The sequence below is a fragment of the Bombus pascuorum genome, chromosome 7 (genome assembly GCF_905332965.1).
Source record: "Bombus pascuorum chromosome 7, iyBomPasc1.1, whole genome shotgun sequence".
Classification (NCBI taxonomy): domain Eukaryota; kingdom Metazoa; phylum Arthropoda; class Insecta; order Hymenoptera; family Apidae; genus Bombus; species Bombus pascuorum.
In genome coordinates this window covers 7,294,645-7,317,816 of record NC_083494.1, presented here as the reverse complement: position 1 = coordinate 7,317,816, position 23,172 = coordinate 7,294,645, and the positions used below count along the sequence as shown (strand labels likewise).

General features: G+C 33.4%; 1 protein-coding gene across 3 annotated transcripts in view; it reads left to right on the top strand.

Annotated features, from left to right (window-relative positions):
• The first annotated feature begins 3,286 nt into the window (after positions 1–3,286).
• Positions 3,287–23,172, top strand: part of LOC132908812 (RNA-binding protein 24-like) — a 28,029-nt gene continuing 8,143 nt past the window's right edge. For 2 of the 3 annotated variants that reach the window (XM_060963152.1, XM_060963153.1), the window contains exons 1-4: positions 3,287–3,676; positions 8,250–8,655; positions 10,140–10,266; positions 13,252–13,312. In XM_060963152.1, coding sequence (XP_060819135.1) covers positions 8,383–8,655; positions 10,140–10,266; positions 13,252–13,312 — 461 coding nt within the window. In that variant the 5' untranslated portion in view covers positions 3,287–3,676; positions 8,250–8,382. The remainder of the gene's footprint in view (positions 3,677–8,249; positions 8,656–10,139; positions 10,267–13,251; positions 13,313–23,172) is intronic. The other variant, XM_060963154.1, reaches the window with a different exon arrangement.

Sequence of the window (23,172 nt, the reverse complement as noted above, 5' to 3'; positions counted from 1 at the left end):
TAAAACACGCTACCTACTTATACTGCTTACCGTAAGAATATTTTAATTAGCTTTAAGTTAAGAATATTTTAATCAAATTTTTTATTTAACGCCATTTTCATTATTTTAGATATATCAGGAGGCATAAAATTTTTAACAATTAAGAAATATTAAGAAAAGTTATAAGACATTCTATTTAATTGTGAAAACTTGAAAAAAGTGTAGCATATATAACTTACAAATTTTTGAGGAACGATCTGAAAATGAAAGTTTTGATAACATAATTATAGTTTCATTACGTAACGAAATCATAATTATTTTGATAAACTCCGGTAAATATTTAAGAAGTGTAAAACCTATACCTATACACATGCCTGGTTATTTTGAAACTTGATGTATGAATAGGGGTAGACTCGATACACTGACATAGTATTGCGTGCGTGATTATGCAATAAGCAAATAGGAAACGATCGACTTCCTTCACGGAAACATTATCTCTTTTTTGAGGAGGGAAGGGGATGTCGATATTATCAGGACAATGTGCTAACGAACATAGTTCCTCAGGAACGGCGTAGATTATCTATTGCACAAGTTTGCAAGTTGCCAAAGGATGCCAATGTACGCGTTATTTTAGTTCATTTAATCAATTTCCATTTTATATAACACGAACCGGGCATCTTCTGTATATTACTTATTATTGTTATTATCGTTTGTATTGTGGTTGTACTAGAGAAAGTGACTGATTTGTTTTTTAAAATACAATAAACTTACTATGCTTTAAGTTATTGCATTCGATAGGCTGTTCATTCTTATCTATGCGATCAGATTAGAGTGTGTCTCCTTAAGTCTAAATATATACCGGGTGTCAGGGTTGAACGCCCTGGGATTTCCGGTCTCCATCGTGCGTACTTTGATTTTCCGTTTTTTTTTTCTACTTTCAGTATAAGCACTTTTGCTCTCTTCATCTCCTGTCACTATTCCTCCTTCCCTCACCTTTTCCTACATCGTTCATACTTTTTTCCACGCGAAACCTAATAGCCTTGCATCCTCTAGGACACTTCAGGACTATTTCCTGCGTATCGGACAAACCGGATGAGAAACCGCAAATGTAAAACCCCACAGAGTATTTTAGTAAAACGATAAAATATTGCTACCGTATATATTCAAGAAACAATTACTGTAGGACCAGTTGGACATGAATAGAAGTACGTATAGTACAGATCTATGAAGTTTCAATTTATATTTGAAAACAATGTGAAGCATAGAATTTTTATAAAAATATAAACTAACCTTTTCACAAGATCTTTATTTTATATTCCACGTTTATTCTCTGTTTAGCGTGTTATCTCATCTTTCCGTGTATTTTACATCTTATTGAACATTTTTATGCACATTTGTAGCAAGATTTCTTTCTTAGATGGTATTACTATTTGCAAGTATATCTATTAGTATACACGCGTGATGAGTAAAGTAGTTTGATCTAATGAATTCTGTACAAACAAAATGTACGTTTTTTATTGTGATTAATACACGTAATACTTATGTATTACAATTTTAGCCGCACGTTCTTATTACGTATTCAGACAAATTAGCAAGCAAAATTAAAAGTGTCTACTGGAATGCGAAATATTATAAGTATTTGAAAATTTGTTGAAGAAACACTTCATTCCTAGACAATAAAAGTGTCGGTTCATCTCTTCGAGTCGTACATCTCGACGTTCCTCAAGGGTGCACCTCATCGAGTACGCAACGACGTAACAACGTACGTAAGTATACCTACGAAATATGTTTTGGACACACGCATTTTGAACTTGGTGTATATGCATGTAGAGGCGAAAAGGTTCCTTCTGTGTGGTAAATGCACTACACTTTGGTAAGAACCCCGGTCTCGTGTATGGGGGACGACAGAGAAGAGAGACAGCTGTGGGGCAGCTGGCAGCGCGTGCCACGAACCTATGGGGTCTCCTTCAAACGCAGACGACGATGATATCTTATACGTACTTCGTGACACGTAACTACGGCAGGTTTCGAACAATGCTACACACAGAGGTAACCGATTGTGCAAAATTGGAGGAGAGATTGGTTAAATTATCTTTGCCGCAATTATCTATGAGATCCTTTAAAAACATTACTTTTGCCTGTTTATTACTGCGGACTTCATACACATATGTATATTCAATGTTTTGAAAATTGTTATTTCATACGAGATTGACTCCTTTGTATAATAAATGATATTAACATAGGGTCATAAAGAAGGATACTCAGAAGCATTTGAAGTAATAAAAGTCAAATGAAATATAGTTTTGAAGTTACAAACACCGTGTTTAAAAACACCGTGTATTGAACTAAATCGAGAAATCTTTTATTCCTCTTTTCATTATTATCATTATAAATTGTTTCTTTTTTCATTTGTTTCACTCTCTTATGGAAAGCAAGGATAAGGAACTGGAGTATTGTGTGAGATTGAACGGGATGTTAGGCTTCCTTGAAAGTTTTTCACCCGCTCCGAAGAAAAGAGATCAGCGGGTTCAAAGCCTTCGAGGGAGCGTTTTAGCCTAGTGAACATCTGCCGTCGCCTGCAACGATAATAATTCGAACAGCTGATACTCCTCGACGGACCACCGCCTTGCCTCGTGGATCCTGTAGGATCATATCGGATTGGTATTGCTACTTTCCAACGCTGTCGTAAATGCAGCAATGCAACATTGTCTTTAAATTTTGTTACATTTTAACTTCGACATTGTTAAAAATACGTTAGTCAGTAGTAATTAAAAGAAGAAATAGGTGGCAATGGTGTGATTGTATGCATAAAAGTTAACCCACAATGTCTTTTGTTTGCTTTTCTATCCATTATAACAGCATGAATAATGATGTCATAAATTTTAAAAAGAGAATAAACGAATGCCGCATAGTTAAAGTTATATCTCGTGCTGTATGAGTAATTACAAATGGCGTAAATGAAAATCAATTTTATCTCTGTTTCTTTGTTCTATTCGCAAGAATGGGAAATCATCAGTAAAACGTATAATTATCAGAAAGTAAAAACATAGGATCTTTCATTTCGATAATAGTACGAAAGCTTCTAATCCACGGTTAATTAGCATTTAAAATCCCTCTACGAGGTAAAATGACGAAAGATTTGTCAACACGTCGTCACTAACTGATTTTACTTTTTGCATCTCATTCGTGTCTCATTCGGTCGTCGTTGAGCTACGCTACTGGTACTACACAATAGTGGGGGTTTGAGTGGACCAATGAAATTACAAATCGTCGAAGAACCCGACGAACTGGCGCGCAGCACGGTAACTGCAAACTTAAAGGCAGTTCGGTACTCGCACGTGGGCCTTCGTCCGTGTCGGATGTGTGCGTGTACAAAAAATTGTCAATTGTAAAGTATATCGTTCGTTACTTACTTACGTGTCGTCAAAAGTGTTTCACGTTAATACTATTAGTTTATTAAACGTGTCAGATTTCGAGAAATTCTCTACCATATCGTAGTAATGATTCAAATTTCTTCCTAACGCGAACGGCTGTTGAACGTGTGGACTTAATTTGTAACGTCGATTTTTATCAACTGATAATTTCACTGCTGGAAGGATACCTACGTTATTGGTGTGAATATCTTCCTGGTGTTTCTCATTGGGATTAAAAAGCAACGTTCCAGTGCATCAGGTGACAGTGCTTCGAAAAATTAAAGGTGCGTATTGAAAATTTGCGTCGTTTCTATACAAATATTCCCTTGGTGTTTCGATTACTCAATCGTGTATATAATATATCCGATATTTGAGCTCTTCGATAACATAATTATGGAGTTACTAAGTAGGCATTACATAGCACAATACCGTTACAAATACATATTATGATGTAATTGTTTATTCGCCATTGTTATATGTTAATATTTCTAAATAATAATTTGTTGCAAACGTTATGAAAGATTTTCTTGCGTGTACAATGCTTTAATGAATTTAGGTCGATGTTCGCAATATGAATGTTTGAATATTCCTATATTGTAATATCATTTTAATAAAGTACACGAAATGGGGCAAAAGATTATAAAATATGTCTAGAAAATACTGTTTATCCGATGGCCAAATGTTTCGGCGAGGCCATCTTGCGTGTTCGTAAAACGATCTGCTTATTCTCTCGGTCGCTCCTCTTTCACCCCCGTTGCAGCGGTCTCGTCGCGACAAAGGGGTACACGACGACGGGCACGTGTACCACAACGTTTATTAATAAACCTCGACGTCGGCTCGACGATTTCTCTTTAGCAGAAGGCCTGGAAACGTGTGCAGGTGATTACAGCCGTCTGGCGTAAATGAACGGAGAACCATCATTTTTTAAATTTCTTTTTTCTAACTTTTCGATAGATACGTTGCTTCAGGATATACAATATTTTTTACTAGAAAAAGAAAGTATATTTTTATTTCAAATTGTAATTTTTTATGTACAATACAATGATATGTATGTTTTATAGGAATTTTTATATAGAAGAAATGTATAGAAGATTTATATATGGAAGAAATAACATTATGTAAACAAAGTGTAGCGTAAAATTAAAATAATGATCGCGTAATAAGGTCACTAATTGCAGTGTCATCGTATTGTCTATATATTATTAAATATTCTATAAAATAATTTGATTTGAATATGTTTTATTGTTGTTAGAAGAATAATATGTGCTTGATATAAGAATCTAAAATATAATCTTCATCCAGGAGAAATCGTTTTTAAAGAATATGTATAGTATTCTTGCATTTCAAAAACAGTAGCAATTAAAATTGCATGGTTCTATGTATTTGTAGCATATACATTTTTCAAGACCATACACGATCATTGTCAATTACGTTTCAACAAGTTTTCTGATATAGAACATAAATAATTCAATGATGCTTTTAATTCTATGCACTCTTATCTTAAAGATACAACATTTAGAGTTACAATAACATCTCAACCAACGTGTTAAAAAAAGAAATTTCGTATATCCAACTGGTAATGGTATCGTTTGATTCACGTTTAAAAAGTTTCTTTCTGCAAAGTTTTTTCACGGTCCACGAGCAAAGCCGGGCATCGTCTCGTGTTTTCTAAAACTCTGGCCTTTGCGACTTTGGCCGAGAAGATATTTTAGTGTGTTTCGTCGAGCGCGTGGCAATCGGCCAGTGTCGAATGTGCGAAGCTGCACCGTGATCAGAACACAATTATATGTAGTTGAGACTTTCTTTAGTTATATCGAAACTATTTCTATGAAATTGCTTCAGTATTACTAATTCTAGATTTTAATGCACGTGAATCATTTTTTCTTAAGTGACTAATGAATATTAAGATACTATTATGTATGTTATTTTCATTTAAATATTATTTTGACCTATTTTCTTCAGTTTATAAATAACATTTTATCCACTATATGATTGAATTGATAAATTTAATATACCAAAATTATTAATAGCACAAATTATTTTTTGATTGTATAAAACATATCAGACGTTTATTAATGATCTTATTTTCAAATAGTGTAGTAGGATTAAACATACCTATGCACGACCCAGATCTTAGTTATCATGCTCTAGGTACAATTGTTACAGTGGCCGGTTATACTACCTGAAAGGATGAAACTATTTTTTTCGATGCTTTATACATGTCATAATGATTTCTATTAAAAGGAAAGTGCGCAAAATACATATTTACGATGTTAATGCACGTAGCTTTCAAGTACATTATACGAACGAACACATATTTTTTCTTGCTTTATAAAAATCAACTGATTTATAAGAATCTCGAATTGCTGATATTACTTTTTATAGAATCGTTTTACTCGACTCAGTGTGAAGATTCTTGTGCACTGAACCAAATGCACAAACGTTCCCGTTTTAAATAACTTTCTAATTTTGAATGTTACCCAAGTAACATTCATGGATATTCTACAATATCTTCTTCTTCCAAGATTTTCCATGTTTATATTATTAACAAAACGACGTCTTATTATTTTCATTGTTCGGTTGCCCTTTGACAGTTATTTTTGTATTTTTTATATTTTTTATTTTATTATATATTACATAATTATGATTTTTATTCAAGTTAAAAATTCGACATAAAATTCAAGTAGTCTGTTGTTATTGTTGTAACGAAGTCAGCAGATATGTAGAAGACAACAGACAATCAAGTGTTTAAATGATAACAAAGTTGAGAATATTCCATGTTTGAATTTCTATTTTTTCAAGAGATTCAGTTCCTATATTATTTGTACGAGAACTGGGATGTTCGAATTGTCCAGGCCATACTAACGTGCCTGTTATCTGAATTTGGATCTTCGAAGCACACTTGTGCTGGAGGAATACCTAAAAATTCTCGCAGCCGGCTGTCGAAATCTCATTTGCTAGCGTATTCAACAAGAAAATTACAAAAATGTTGGAATTGTAAAAACATAGTATTTATTAACTATGTACGTAATACGGTCGTTGCTTCCACGGTAACTGAATTCAGAAAAGCGGCCTTTATGCTCGACCGAACGTCCCAAGTGTAGTTACGTTTGGTTCTAGGATGAGGAAAGAGGGAGAAAGAGTGAAAAAGAGAAAGAGCAACGATGGTGGTGGAGGAGGAACCCAATGGCAATACAACAATATGATTATACGGCGTGCTGCACCGGTTTTCTGCAGCAGCTGCCGTCGTTTTGGGGGATCCGACAGAACAGACGAGGAAGGGCCGTCCTGGCGAAGTGGTGCACTGTCACGAATGGTGCTGGTAGTAGTAAGGCAGGTGGGGTGGGGGGTTGCAGGGGTAGAGGAGGGGATCAGAAGAGAACGTAGGGCCCACTTCGCAGGGCCTGTGCCTGGTGTTCACAATATGAGTGTGAGAAAGAAGTAGAAGAATATGGAAAGGAGGAAAGAGGAAAAAATGCGCAAGAGAAAGAGAGACAGAGGAAGGGAAGGAAAAAGAGGGCCCCTTCTGTATACCTCTGTTTCTATCCTCGCCTGCAGCATTGCAGAACCTCGAAAGCCGAGCCACACGAAAAATACCCTACTAGCTAGGTTCGGCCCGGGCAGTTTTGCTCCTCACAAGAAGTAAAACTGGCTCCCTTTTCAGGCCGTTACCAAGCCTTGAATGGAGGTCAGGGTCCCTTCTCTCCTTGTCCTTTTCTTCTTCTTCAAGGTACCTACCTTTCCGCATCCTTCTTCTTTTGGCACCACACCAGTGGTGCCTGTTTCTGTTTTTGTTCCCGACGGGCTCGCCGGTTTTTCCCGATGTACGGGGGTCCCGCTTCCGCGCAGAAGGGGATTTTTATCTGTTCTCTTTATATGCACGAAGGAATTATCGATTCAAGGGAATTGAGAGAAGAGGGTAGAACAGTACTTGGAGTATCAGGATAAGAAGGGGAGAAACAGTTTGCTTTAGTCTTCCTTTCACTGTCGTGCAATGTAGGATACATGAAATCTTTTTTATATGAACGTAAATCCTTGTATGCCTGTGCACGTATGTTTATGCATTTCACGAAGATCATGCGGGGCGATGCGATTCGTTGGAGGGTCGTCCATCACGGGTATTGAATTCTAAACGCGTACTTTCTGCTTTTCCCTTGTTCATATCGCGCCCCGTTTCAGGATGTTTCAGTCTTCTCGTAGAATTTTATTGATTTTGCTTTTCTTCGGTTACATACAACAAAATTGTATTTCATGCATTTCTTATTTTTAACTATGTATGTTCAATTTTATCAATTTCTCTCAAGTCTTAGCATAATAGTTATTATTATGTATGTATCTTTGATGCTATTTTTATTCGTTTATATTTTTAAAAAGAATTTCATTATTAAGTATTTCTGGAGTATCATGACTAGAAAGCCAAATATGTTCGCAAATGCAAAGAAAATTTAACGGTTTTCGTGTTTTAGTTGTGAAAATTACGTCAGAGATAACAGGAACTGATACTTAATAATTAATGATAGTAATACTTTGCATAAATGTGCAGTAGTTACTTTTTCATCTTAGAAAAAATTCTTCTTTTCTACAGCGCATACAAAATAATTACTTTCTCAATGAATACTAAACTCTAATGAAAAATATAGTTTCGAATATGTTCAATTGACTTCAATTTGATAAACGAAAAAGGATAAAATGTATGATTTCGATGGAAAGGAAATTTACAATACACTTTCTTTATGTCATAATATGCTTTTTTTTAAAGAGTAGTGTATATTATATTAAAAGGATGTTTATCAAATTAGAACGTCCTACTAAGAGAATTAGTACTTAATAAAAATTTGAATTTCTTTTCAATTCTAGATAACCAGATCGTCAATCGTCTAAATGGTGTTAAGCCTGTGACGTAATTAGCGTTGACCAAAGTATCACAGAAGGTGTCAAAATTGAGCAAGTCGTCCTCCCGTCCGGCGGTGATCTCGCCAAAATTTGGAGGATGTTGATGCCTGGTGCCGCTGGTCTCAGTGCCGTCGGTGCGGTTGGCGCTGTTGGGGCGCCAGGGCCGGACGAATTAGTCTCGGGTCTTGGTGCCTTAGCTGGTACTACGCCTCAACAAAAAGATACTACTTGGACAAAACTTTTTGTCGGAGGTTTGCCCTACCACACAACTGATAAAAGTCTCAGGGAACATTTTAACGTATATGGTGATATCGAGGAAGCCGTGGTCATTACCGATAGGCAGACTGGGAAAAGTAGAGGCTATGGTTTCGTAAGTATCGTAAATAACACATTCTATTTATTCGATATGTTTTTACTTTTTCTGATTCATAGTTAGATTCATAGTAGATTCACTGTTGTTGTGAAATGTTTTGACTTTGTGAATAGTTTAGAGTGAGTTGCTTAAGTATATTTCTATTTGTACCATTGTTAGTAATAGTAAAGGTATATATGTACTAAATCTTAACAATCACAAATCTTAACAATTTTGCAGCATAAGGTTTTACAATTAAAAAATGGAGCTAAGAGGAACGATAGAATTTAATTTTTTGTTATTTATAATCGAATCGATAATAACTTTTCAATGATAAATCGAAATAATTTGTTAATGATTTTGTTTGAAAAATTGTTGTTTCAACAAATGTATGATTTGATTTCATTCCTATGTAGGCATTATTTTTGCAGTAGTTTTTGTTTTCAATAATTTTATCCTCATAGGATTATATATTTTTACGAACTTTCATTTAAAATATAAACTCGAAAAGATTCTTCTTCAACCGCCGTTGACCGTTAGAACAAACGTGTTAAGTGCACAAAGATAATAGTATAATTTGTTACGATAACGTAACCAGTTTGTTCACTCATATTCAAAAAGACATGTTTTGTTAATTTTCTGTATATCGTGATGTTCTTTCTTTCGTAAAGGTATATACGTGTAGGTGTACTTCATTACCAGTTTCCCTTTCTATCAAATATACATTACTTATACAAAGGATAATATGGAAATCAACGAGTCAACGTTCTTATTACCCTTATTGCCCTTATTGTCGAAAGGAAATTCTGTTAAAAATATTCGTTATTGCTTGTAGTAGTGTTTACACTATTACTGGAAAACTAGTTGGCTATCATTATTACGGTGATTCCAGTAAAATTCCATAATATCTTAGACATTTTTTTTTTCTTATTCTTGTACTTTGTCTATAAATTCCGTAACCGTCTATACTTTGTTCGATTCGTTTATTATAAAATATAAAGTTTGTCTTAAATGTTCCTCATTCGTTTATCTATAAGTTAAAGAAGTTTCGTTTATTTTGAAATTAAATATTTTTAATATCAAGCTACAAATAAAACCGTAATGAAGAAAATATAACACGTTCCATGCTATACATACATGAAATAGTAGTTTCCGCAGGAAGTTTCGAACAAAGTTTAAAAATAATCAAAGAAATATGTTTGAACGTAAAGTTGATTGTTTCTTAAGCTTCTTTTACACGGTTTACCAATATTAGTTTAGAAACCAGGTTTTCGTTAATGAACCGAATAACTGTTGTATATAACAATAGAGGCTTATATTGAAAAATTGACATCGATTTTTAGAACAACCAACAGAATAGATTATCTGAAACGCCGTTGAAATATCCGGGTATTACATGTATGGTACAAACACGGCTTGTATCGTTGCTTATGAGGGAGAGGCGTGCAAGATCCAGGTGAAGCGGAAGGATTAGTCGAATAATCGATCGGATCTGTATGCAGGTGATCATGGGAGACAGACCAGCAGCAGAGAGGGCGTGCAAAGACCCTAACCCTATAATCGACGGTCGCAAAGCAAACGTCAACCTGGCAATTCTAGGAGCTAAGCCCAGGGGTAATCTACAAGCGAGTAAGTTTGTTCAGTAGTATACAAATGCTTATTCAATGAACATGAATTGTGCGAAATATTTGGGACAAATTCGACAATTGCTGGTGTTTGGTCTCTTGTCGCTTAAATGTTTTTATTTTGACTGGTGTCTAGGTGTTAACTCTTCGGTTAAATTTACTTTAAATTACTGGTTTGGTATTCTAGTATTACTTATTTTTACTTATCAATGGATATAAAAAAAGTTCGAATTGTCTTGAAGCTTTTAACCAAATATTATAAAAGATATCTTTTTACACACAAGGTGAGTCAAGGAATAACACCTGAAATAACTCGTTATCTATTGACTTTATCAAAAAATGTTTGAAATAAAATTTATTGTTTCTAAGGGACTGATCGCATGAATACATTTTGATTTCCTTGATGCCTTATATCTTTTGAGTTTTTTAAATTTGATCTTACATATATATATTTGTTTTTTTTTTTTTTTTTTTTTTAGTACTGCATTGCTTACTTTAAATCTAAGGCCCAAGTAATGTAAATACTGGAGGTAGCTTCTTTTAGTCGTTGGTGGCCAAATAACATTATCACAGATACAGTCAAACGTAAGAAAACATGCGTTTTAAATATCAAAATACTAATTTGTGTCTATCTTTAAGCCGATACAGAGCTTGCTCGACGCGGGATGCAGTTACGCTCCAAAAATTTTCGTTTCCTTTTGAGGTTCAAGGCCAAATGAATTGATCTCACAAAATATAAGACGTCAAAAAATGAAAATGTATTTGTCCGATCAGTCGCCTCGAATACAATAAATTGCAAACGTTTTTGCATAAAATAAATAGATAACGAGTTATTTCAAGTGTTACATCTTATGGATTCATTCTGTATTTAAAAATATACATATATTAACAAATATTCTTCATTTCACATTAATGTTAATATTTGATAAAATTTTGGAATATGGTTCGTTTGTATTACTAACGAACTAATTTCAAATTTTTGGCAAATTATCCATAATTCGTAGAATTGTACAGAGACTGCAATTCCAAAACCTTGTCCCGAGACATTGATAAATTTACCGGAATAGATATTATTTGTAATCTTTCAGATGATTTTTGCGCGTCATTGTCACGGGTTTTACGTTGTTGAAACATAGCCAAATCGGCAAATCCCATTCGGTAGAGCAACAGATAATATATACGTACTTCTTGGCCGAAGAGTTACACTTCTGCTTGATATATCGAGGACACGTGTTCAAGTTACTCGGAAATTCATCACAAAGGTTCTCTTAATGAGATATTTCATTTGGATACCAATTAGGAAATTCAGAATTTCTACCTTCCAGGAAAAGTAAAATATGTATACATCATTAGAATTTCTAATTTATTCAAATTTAAACTTCCTGGAAAATAACGACTCTGCCACTTCTGTAACTATTTAAGTTGACTACTTTTAAATTTGAGAACTTGAAGCAACAACGAAAGGGCAAAAGATAGCATTCCGAACGACATTTGTGCAAATCGAAAAGCGTCCCTCGAATCACTTTCTTGAACTCTAGTGGTGGCTCCGGGCCAAGATAGCTTGGCGCTTCGGCACCTAAGTCTAAAATTGCTTTAACCCGACTGCCGGCTCTACTTTTGTTTCTTGTTTCTTTCAACGTACAAGAATCATTTTTGTCTTGAAGTCAGTCTATGAGGCTTTTAATATTTTAATATTAAAGTACCCCTTCCCAAAGAATTTACCAATTTTGTATCAAATTCAATATAATTAATATTATCATTTAAATTAAATTTATATTTTATATTCAAAGTGCAAGTAACCACGGATCGTATTATACGCTATAATATTTGACTTTTAAAGTACATTTTTATAAGATACTTCGTATATTAAAAAATGTAAGTCTGAGTATTTGTAAGCAGCATTGAAGCATGACAAGTATATGTTATCACAATATGTGAAACATTTCTTTTAGTTTGTTTAATTGCATCGATTTATCGATATCAATTTCTTTAGTGCATGTTTTTTTTCTGAGATATTCTGCTTTTTTTTGTAGCGTATTTTACTATACATGTATAGAGTTACACATGTGTATCAATAATGATTTTGAATTTATTACGTATGATAATCTATTCTTCGATAGAAAGCATGTCATTACCATAATCAGAATATAAATGTATCTAAAGTGAATGCTATGTTATGCATATTACTCATACATGTAAACTTTCAATGCAGCTACATACTTCATACTTATTTCATCATAAAAGAAGTCGCAAAGCTTTGTGTCGGAAACGAACAAGTTGATATTTAAAAACAACTTGTTTATTATCTGTAATTTCATATTTACAATATTTATTCAAAAAAAAAAAAAAAAAAATAGTGGAATTGAAACGTATTATATCTTACAAGTTTATTTTATCTAAAATAAATGAAAAATTTTAATGTTTTTATTAAGATTTTTAATTTACCGCAGTTTAATATAATTTAAATTTAAAAAATTAATCCTGAAGTTTTATTCTATACAGTACACATTTTGTGATTTTTCATATTATATCCATATATACAAAGTACAATATGTACTTTTATGCTTTATACTAACTATACCTATTATTAAAGTTTAGTAAAGTATTATTAAACAAAGTATTATTAAGTTTAACTCATAAAAACGGTAAGAAAAATGTTTCATGATAATTATTTCTACATATCACAGATATAATAGCAAAAATGAGAAAATGTTAATAAATTTTTTGTTCTTTATCTTTTTATCCCCTCTGCAATCGGAAATCTATTCTTGGAAAAAAGAATATACACGTATCTTAATATATCTGTTGTCGCATATACTGTTTTACGAACACCGGTAAATAATATTCTCGTTTAGACTACATGGAAAGAAATATGTAGAGATATTTGCAAAGAACAGGATGTTCGATTTACACGAAGACGGGTGCTCGAGTTCAGGGCTGGCCATTAGAAACGTAAATAGGATTAACTCCGAACTGTTTATGATTTCAGCATTCCCGTTCGCTGCTGGCATTCGAGCTGGATACCCCGCAGTTCTTCCTGGCCAATATGGGTGAGTCTATGTTGATGTGATTTGTCGAAAAATATTAAGAATATACATGTTGTAATTGTAGTCATTGAAAAATAGCATAAGTCAAGAGGAGTCCTCGCTAGCATTCTTATTATTGAAATTGATTTGTAAAGTTGCATCGTTTATACATAATCTAACATGAACGTATCGAGACAAAAACGATGCACCAACGATCGTTCGGTTTTGAGTAGTTAAGGTAGTTTTTTTTTTACGACAGACCGATTATACTTTTCAAATGGCTTTTTTTAACAATATGCAATAATTGACGTATTTTGCTACAAAATTAAGGGAAAGATACATTAGAATAATTTTTCTCTGATTTTTGGTACTAATTTTGTTTACTACATACAACGAAAGAAGGGAACAATTTTAGGGAACTGAGAAATCGTACAAGGTCGGTAGAAAAAGAAAAAAAAAAAAAGAAAATACTCGAAAATCGAGAACGAAGGTACTCGCTTGACGGTTTCCGTTTGATAATGTTATGAATATTTTGTTAAAGATAGACTATATATAACGTTTCAGCATCCTGACGCTTGCGCGTAAGGGAGCAAGACGAGAATTCCCTTTTCGAGATCCTTGAGAGCGCCATGGCCGTTCTAAGGAGCGCAAATATAAAAAAATGTAAAGAGAGATGAATGGAAAGAGTCAGAGAGACATGAAACGAAAAATATATGAAAAGAGAAACAGAAAGAAGGGGCAGAGATATTTACAATCGATGAAAAAGAAAGGGAGGGAGAGAGAAAGAACGCGGCACACGCACACGTATCAGAAGCCATGAGTACCCACGAATTTATTTCTACAAAATCAAAGACTTCCGAGGATCGGCCTCTTCTTCTTCTACTACTGTATTTTTTTGGTTGTGTTTTTTGTTTCTTCTTTCTTGATGAGGTTGACGTGAAGTGATATGATAATGATTGCGGTTGCTGAGAGATTTGTTTGTTTATTGGTTTTGACTTTTTTGGTCTTTACTCTTTTACACTCTTTTTCTTAATCAACATAATCATAATAATCGTAATAATATTAATATTAATATTAATTACAATAATTATAATGTTATGTATAATTATGATCTTAATAGGAATTTGTCTAATTAATTCGCAATAATATATGTTAATTTAGTGAACAAGATAACAGTGAGGCAACGTAGTATGTTTTCCATTAAAATCCAAATTCTGTAACACAAACAGACGTATAATTTGCTATTAAATGTTGCAAAGTCGAACACCGATGGCGACATTTATTATCAAATATCAAAACATTTTATTTTATTTAAATAAATGTTTTGTTATGTTTCGTATAGGTTCTTTATCACTTTGGTTTTTTTTATATTAGTGTGTTTCATATGGAGTATCTTGTTCTTTTTTCCTAAATTTCAAATTTTTTATCGCGTGCATTGTTTTCATGTATTTGTTCCTTTTTTTTTATCATTTTGGTCTGTTTTTGGTGACGGGTCTTCTTCAATTTTAAAAGATTGGAACTTTATTATAATCGTGATAACTCGTTTTTTTGAATATAGTATTAATTCTACTAGTAGTCCATTTAAAAGTAATATCGTTAACGATTGTAAGTATTTATCTCTTCGGATTGAAACTAGTATAGGATATCATTCGCGAAGTTTCGACTATTTTTATGAATTTCAATTTGTTGAATGATCTTTTGCGGAAAACCGTCACGTAAAACGCTTGCTTTGTGAATTATTTATCTGATTATTGAAAAAAGGAGAGGAAAATAGCAAGAGGAGATTAACCGTGTGCAGCAGAATTTCGTTGAATTATGAACGATACGGTCGATTCTTCGAAGCGGTGGATCTCCCGTATTTTTCACCGGAAATCGACCCGCACCGCCGCGAAACACGACAACGTTCATTAATTTTTCATCGTGGCAATCGATTTTATCGCGGTTTACCCCGTTTGGCCCAGTCAGATTCTTGGGCGCAGCATAGAAATTCGTGGAGATATCGAACGGTATCGAAAGGTAGAATCGCTACGAAGAGAAAAAAGAACCAGAAATATATTCGTTCCTGTTTTACTAACAAAAATTGTCGTAACGTTTCTCAATATCGTTATCTCCCGTATTATAAATTTCGAGTAAATACCGGCGTTTTTAAATATCTTAATTCTAAGAGAAAAAGAAAGTATTTACTAACGCATTACCATTTGATGTATGAACGAATTTTGTTTAGATGAAACGGAGATTCGTCAAGTGTACAGGCTCCGCTAACCATTATAATATTAATAACCTTGTGTGTGTGGTTAAGGCTTACACTACACTTGGTGTCGCTATTGGTGTTGTATTTTTTGGTGTTGTACGTGGTGGTTTTTGGACTTTAATATAACACGGTGTACCGTCTGTCATTAGAAAATTGAAGAAAACAAAATCGAACTATTCCTTGTAACTTATTTTTACAGGGACATAAATATTTTATGCCATGACAATGCAATATCAAAATTATGTACTGGCAATTAGCAGAGCTGCAATGCAAAATGCCAGTAAATATTTCTTTCTTTGAAACGAGCTATCAAGCGAATGTTCTTATTCGAATCGAAAGACAACGGGAGGCGCCCTGACTTGTGTTACATTACGTTTCACAATGAAATTGAACGTGAAAATAAAAAGAACATCAGTATCCGAGGAAATTACATTTCATGCGATCTAGTAAGTCCAAAAGAAATTTACGTGTAAAATGTTCGGTAGATAATGGGTATAAAAATATTCAATTAATTACGCGTTGAAGCAAGAAGAAATTACAATAATTTTACATTCAATTTTTATTTATGATAGGGCAACGATGCAAACTATTTTTTTTAAACTAATTGGGAGAAATTACTACTTTAAATCACATAACTAATTTATATACATATGATAATTTGTTGAAACGTTGTAGGTAAAGTCGTGTAGTGGCTTAGTAAAAATAACTTTCATGTTTTTATTTTATAATTTCTGGATAATATTAAAATTATTGCCCGTCGTCATTTACTTCAAAACTGCAAAACAAAAATATCTTTCTATTTATAGTAAAAGAATTAGAATGAGAGAATTTTGCCAATATAAAATTTCATCAAATATTAAATACGCAAGTTCAATATATATCTCGATTATTAATATGAAAGAAGATTGGCAAGAATATCATTTACATCGAACGCATAATCGTAGATCCGTGTTGCGAAGCACATGTCCTCAAATTAGCGGAACGTAGGTGGAAAAGTGAAATCCAACACCGACCAGAAGATGCGTTGTACGTCAGAGAGGATTTTCTCGGTGCTAGTAAATTCGTAGTGTCGTAAGCTTTCACAACGGTCCGTCGCGCCGTCGACGACTACGACAACGACGATGACGACGACCACGACGATGACACGCCTCGCATCTCGCTTCAGCCATCTTGGAGATTCTGGCGTTGGTCCAATCTTTATTTAGATCCACCTGTCCCCCGTGTCAGCTTCTATGTTTGAGCCATTCCGTCGAGGGTTTCTACGAGAGAATTTTTAACACGAATTAAAACTGTTCTTTCTCTGTGAACGGAATTACAAAGAGCCGTGCCATAATGAAAATTTCTATTTCTATTGGGGTTGGTCGTTCTCTTTTATATCAGTAAATTACTCTTTTTCGATTCGTTTTGCTGTTCGTATTATTAGATGAGACAATTGTTATAATCGCGAGTCTTCATGACTTGTTAATTTTTGATTGATTAGATTTCAATAAAATAGACTCTTAAATTACTCTTTAATTTACATCAGATACGTGAGGATTATTTTTCCTCGATTTTAATATTTAATATCTTATTCTATCTGATACTAATTTATAAATAATTGAGGTAGTACTGCTGATATTACGTGTATTCTAGTACAATACAGTATAATTATTGATATAAAATATACTGTAGGTCGCAATTGCAAAACTAATTTAAGACAAACTACTTCATATACATAACTATAATTGTTAATGATAAATATAGAGCTTTTGCTTCGAATTAATTAAATTTTTCATATAACGTGCTTTTGTCTGTTAGACATTTCGACAAAAATTAGTATCGAATACGAAACTGAAACGTACGCCAATAATCATATTTTGTTGGAATCCATCCATTGCAAAGTTAGATGAGTGATGTGAATATATTCATCAGACTTAGCCGTGAATTTGTCGTAGTTGAAATATTGCTTTTAGAAAAGAGGTTCATAGTCGGTGCTCCGTATGGAATGTCTGTTTCTATTTTCATTGTCGATGCTTCTATCCACCTGTCGCTGTCACTCATTCGGCGAGTCTTATACACTCCTACTGGAGATAAACATTATAGTTTCTGGCGCTTAATTTTGCAGTGGTAAAATCAAGTATTCCAAATAACCGTAAAATGAGTCCTCCTGAATGTCGTGTTTCAAGTTACGTTTCACGAGATCATAATTTTTTGCACGTTCGAAGCGCAGTTTATTACCTTAATATCTCAAGGACGACCATGAATAATCAGTTTTTCAACACATAATGATACATGTACTAAAAGATAAATTTATGTTTTCGCTTCTAGGTTGCCACCTTTTCTTTTACGTAACTTCCATAACAGTTAGTCGTTTAACATGTAGGTACTGGAAAAAAGCTATTCCAATAAATTACTGTACTTTGCATCGAAATGTTTATATATCTTCATTAATTCTCAGATCTCTATTTCCGTAAGTTGTGTTCCAAAGATCTTCGTAAAAATCTATCTTAATAACATTTTTCGAATTTCGCGTTTACCTTCATTTATTTACTTTTCATCGATGCTCTACTTTCTTCGACCTTGGGTTGCCACATTTCCACGTCCAAGTTATTCTAATCGGACTGGTAGTTTGAATAGTAGTAGAAGAACGTGCTATCAAAAAAACAATTAAGTTGTGGAAGAACCACCCTCGAACTCACCATTGGTCTGTTCTGCTTCCAAAGGATTGGCAGATCATCCTATTGGATTATCCACGGCGCCGGCGCTCATACAATTTGTGCACTGCGCATTGACTCTACAAGTATACACACGCGTACACATACAAATTGATATGCATATATCGCAGAGCTGACGATTAAGCAGGTATTCTGTAACGCACAGGTGTTCGGATATACCTATACACGCTGGAAAGTACGGTACTCATCAACACGCAATCCGGAAACATTCTAAAGGGAAAATTACGGTGCGACCACCTGGCACACGTGCCGTCACAGTTTCACGTGTATGTGTTAACTTGATGATGTTATATGGAACAATCTTCGAAGTCCCTAAAAATGTACCTGAAATCATAAGATCACATAGAAATCGTGTCAAATGTTCTTCCATTAATTGTACTGAATTAGCAAAAATTAACTTGAGACAAGAAATACATAGTTTCGTTAAAAAACTTGATATTGAAATTTCGCGCATCGTCTATTATCAACTCTATCAGACAAATAGGTAAAAATATAGAGCTGTTTCATTGAAATTAGCGAGGCTTATTCATATGTAAATAGCGTAATTTTAATGTCATAGATAGTTTTGATTTTCAATATTTGGATATAACATTGAAATTATGAACCATTGTTTTATTAAGGGTATATTATGTATACAAATATACCCTTTCCAACTCTTTAAGGGTTTCATTTAAAAAGAAAATGTAGGATAAAGCCAATTTGAAAATTTTGTCATCTAATTATGGAAACATACAAATTGTTTATTTTCTAATGTGACACTTTTCAACTTCGATGTACTTTATGTACTGATGCTCCGGTGTTTTCATGTCTTGCATCAAGGAAATTTATTTCTTGAAATTTTTTCCTCATACAATCGTCAATCACTAAAGAGTTCTTTCAGTTTCGCGAATACATAGGTAGAGCCTGTGGAGAAAACCGAGGTTAAATTTGGAGGAAATATAATGGGAAGACAAGTTATACTTCAATTTAGCAATTTTTGCTACAGTTACATGGAGATTCGCGGATATCAAAGTAGCTTCCTTTAAATTAAGTTTGATAAGAAACTACTTCAGAGTCAGAGATAGATCAGCTTCAAAACTTGAAATTTCATTACAAAACAGATACCGTTTTACCATGTCCAATAGTATTCTACGTTCATCTAAAGTTGTTCTAGAAACCATATCCTTGCGCTCACAAGTCATGCATTTCAATTAAAGCAATTTGCAATTACGATACTTTTGATTATTTCCCATTTCGTTTAAGGCTAGGCATGGTTAAATTAGACGTTTCATAAGTTTCTAGCGAATTCTTACAACCCTCGTACATACAACGATCGTTTCGTGTACTTGAATATACAAGTCCTTGGAAGCGTGCGCGCATGAATTAGAAGGGACTATTAAGCATCTTTGTCCACGCGCTCACCCTCGCGTTACTTCGCGTAGTCAGGAGATCTTAATCGCGGTGTACGACCACTTTGCGTCGGAAATCGAGGGTGGTCACTTAGGTATGTCACGAAAGGACAATGAAAACCTTTTCGTGACTATGAAACGCCTTTTTTGTTTCTCTTTCACATTCTCTCTCTCTCTCTTTCTTTTTCTTATTTATCTATCTATCTATCCATCCATTCATATATTTTATACTCTTAACTGCTCTTTATAACTTTCTCTTTCCTTATTATCTTCTAATATTTCTGCTTGTGCTTTTGTGACCAATTGCACAGTATGAAATTCCCGGATGATATGATCAGTCGAGTTCAAACTTCTCGAGGACGGATCTCGATTTTCTTCCTAGATTATGAGAAATTTTTACTTTATATTTTGAAATTAGCTCGTTTTTACAATTATTCATTGTTCTTTATTTGCGACTGATAATCTTCATACACGGAGTAATTAAGGGAAATATAGTACAAGAATATGAGATACAAAATTAAACGGTTACTGAATTTAGGAAAATGTGTATTCTCCAATAATATTGTTCCCCTGTATCCATGAGTGTTCTGTGTAACGTTATTCCAATCGTTAAGATTGCTTCCTCGAATAGTTCCGTACGATTTCATTGCATAATTTTATTACTTATGAATTACTCGTCCAGCAGATACCTATCTTAAATCACCTAATCTTGGCCCACGTATTACGAAATTATATCCTTTAACATTGGATGCGATTCGTTGGAATCGATTTCGAGAGCGAATATGAAATATTGAACAATTTAACGAACAATTTAAAGTACGTGCTACGTTTAGATCCATTGACAACTGAATTAATGATACCTTAATATCTCATAAGTTTATCGGTATTGGTATCTATTTTTATCAGTTCGAAGTGGAACGAAAATGACGTTCTCTTTTTGTAATTGTCAGTACGTGATGGTCACACTTAATCCCAGGAGAAATTGTGTGGTATATGACATGTTTTTTTCGTTCACAAGCATATCCACGGGTTACATCGATCGTATGAAAACTTCTATGCGAGTCTCCTCGTGATGTGTCGCCGACAATTTCTCATCGCGAAAATTATGCTGACCATTAAAACAACCGTCTCGTTTTTGCACGAAGATCCCAAGGACGAATGCGCCGGGCGATCAATGTTATTGCTTGGAAATTATTCTGTTATAGTTAGGTCGAACTCATTGTTGACAATTAGTCACACTATTCATTGAGTAACATGTTATTACATCGATTGTTTAAATTTTATTACATCGATGTTTAAAATCTACGATTATCTTTTAATTAGATGAAAATGCGATATATATCGTTCAAATTTGTAATAATTTTTTTTCATCGGTAATCGATCATATACCTAATTGTATCTCATATTGATATTGTTATATACGATATATATGAATATTTAATCCTTCTGAAAACGGTTTTATGCATCTCTTTTAGTCTCCAAAAATTGAATCAGATTCTACTTAAGTCCTTTAAGTCCTTTCGATATCGCTGATTGTTAATAGCAAATAACTTCTGAAGAATAATTTTCATTATATGGATAATTGAATTCATAAAGAATATTCATAAAGAAAATTTTGAAAGTTAGCAACAAAAAACTTTGTTTAGTTTGTATATACGTTTTCCCATGTAGACGATAATTAACAACAAACATAGATAAATCGATTCGATTTATATATGTGAATTGTGATGCAAAATCTAAGTACGATCTTGAATCTCTGCTACGCAAATACCAAATATGTTCATGCCAAAAATTCAGTTCTGTAATTAAAATTTACGTTAAAATGATCGAAAAGCTTCACTGGTTTCCGATGTCAACTCGGTTAACTAGATTGTGTTGTGCGCGATTGTCAGTTGTCTAAAGTGATATTAGAATTAGAAGGTATTGACAACTAGGAAGATATATGTACACGTTGGGTAGAAGAATATATAGAGAAATGAACATAGAGGGGGTAAAATAAAAACACGCAGAGTAGAAAATGCGGGGTTGAGGACACGCGAGCCATCCATAATGCACAGACCGCGGTGAAGATGCGTCAGCAAGATAAATCCAATAGAAAATGGGGGAAAAAAAAAGATCATACAAAAGTTGATGAGGCGATTTCGTGAATTTATTAAGTTGTCCAAGGTCTGGACTGAGAATTGTGCAATGCAGATATTCAATATTGCATTTCAGTTACGTAATTTTTTAATATCTATGGTTCAGATTGACGTAAAATTTGAAAATTTAATAACGATGTAGTATAAAAAATTCGTGTAAGAAATAACTGAATGTACTATTTTGAGTAATTTTTAAGTTTGTTAAAGTAGTAAAGCACAGGGATCAAGTCTAAAATAGAATGAATAAATTAATAGGGAAAAGAGAAAACTTTTTAATATATTTAAAAATATTAGTATATAATATTAATTACTGTAATATCAATTTTTAATCGTATTACATATTAACAAATAGATGCGCATTGTTATTTTACATGATGTAACGGATTTTCAAATAATTTATCCTTTTAAGGACTCACTGAGTTTTAGAAAAATATGTGGAAAAGAAACGCTTTACGTAATATTACGATTTTTATCGAATGTAATATTACGGAACTAGAATTTTAAAATTGTACGCAACAAACGTAATATTACGAAAGTGGAGCTTAAGAGGTTAAAACGATAATAAGTATGTACTTTCTCGAAGTTTCTATGTTTGTGTATGTACATATATAATGTCACCAGGAATAGACTTCGGTAAGAAATATCCATTGAAGTAAAAATTCTTATTTACAAAATTCTTATTTGTAAATCAGATTACTTTGTCGTAATTTAGAGTTAGACAGAAATATTCAAGCATAGAAATAAACTTGATTCGAAATAACCTATTAATTTCCGTAAACTTGGCGTGGAGTTCTCGCCGGGGGAAATTGTCAGAATCGAGAAATTGGCTGCAAGTACCTCGAGAAAGCATCTGGTGGCCATCTGGTAACAAGCCAAGTGTAATATTTTTACGACGATCGCCGATATACCAATCTCTTAGACGATCAGTTCGGCAAAAAAATATAGCAGGTGATGTCTTTTTATGCATTCAGTGTGACAATAATAAAGCATTGTAAACCTAAGCTCGATCGCGTGGCATTTACATCAACATCGGGTTTAATAGATTGACGATTATTTCCGTAAATTAAAACGTTAAAACGTTTGCTTCAATCTTACCTCTATCATTCTCATTTATTCTGTAAGTTATGTTTTATGATATTTTCCTGATTTCATCTTCGTTTTGCCAACACTATGTAGACTCGTTTTATAAATGTTTCTAATTTATGATAACTATTACTTAAGGATTGTACCAGTTATAAATATATATTACAGTTTATCCAGTATTTACGAACGTGATATATAAGGATGAATATTTTTACATTATTACGAAAATTTCTTCATATAAATTGATTACAGATTATAGGTATTCAGAGACACTTTTGTAATTCCATACTACTTGTCTTATTTTTGTCAT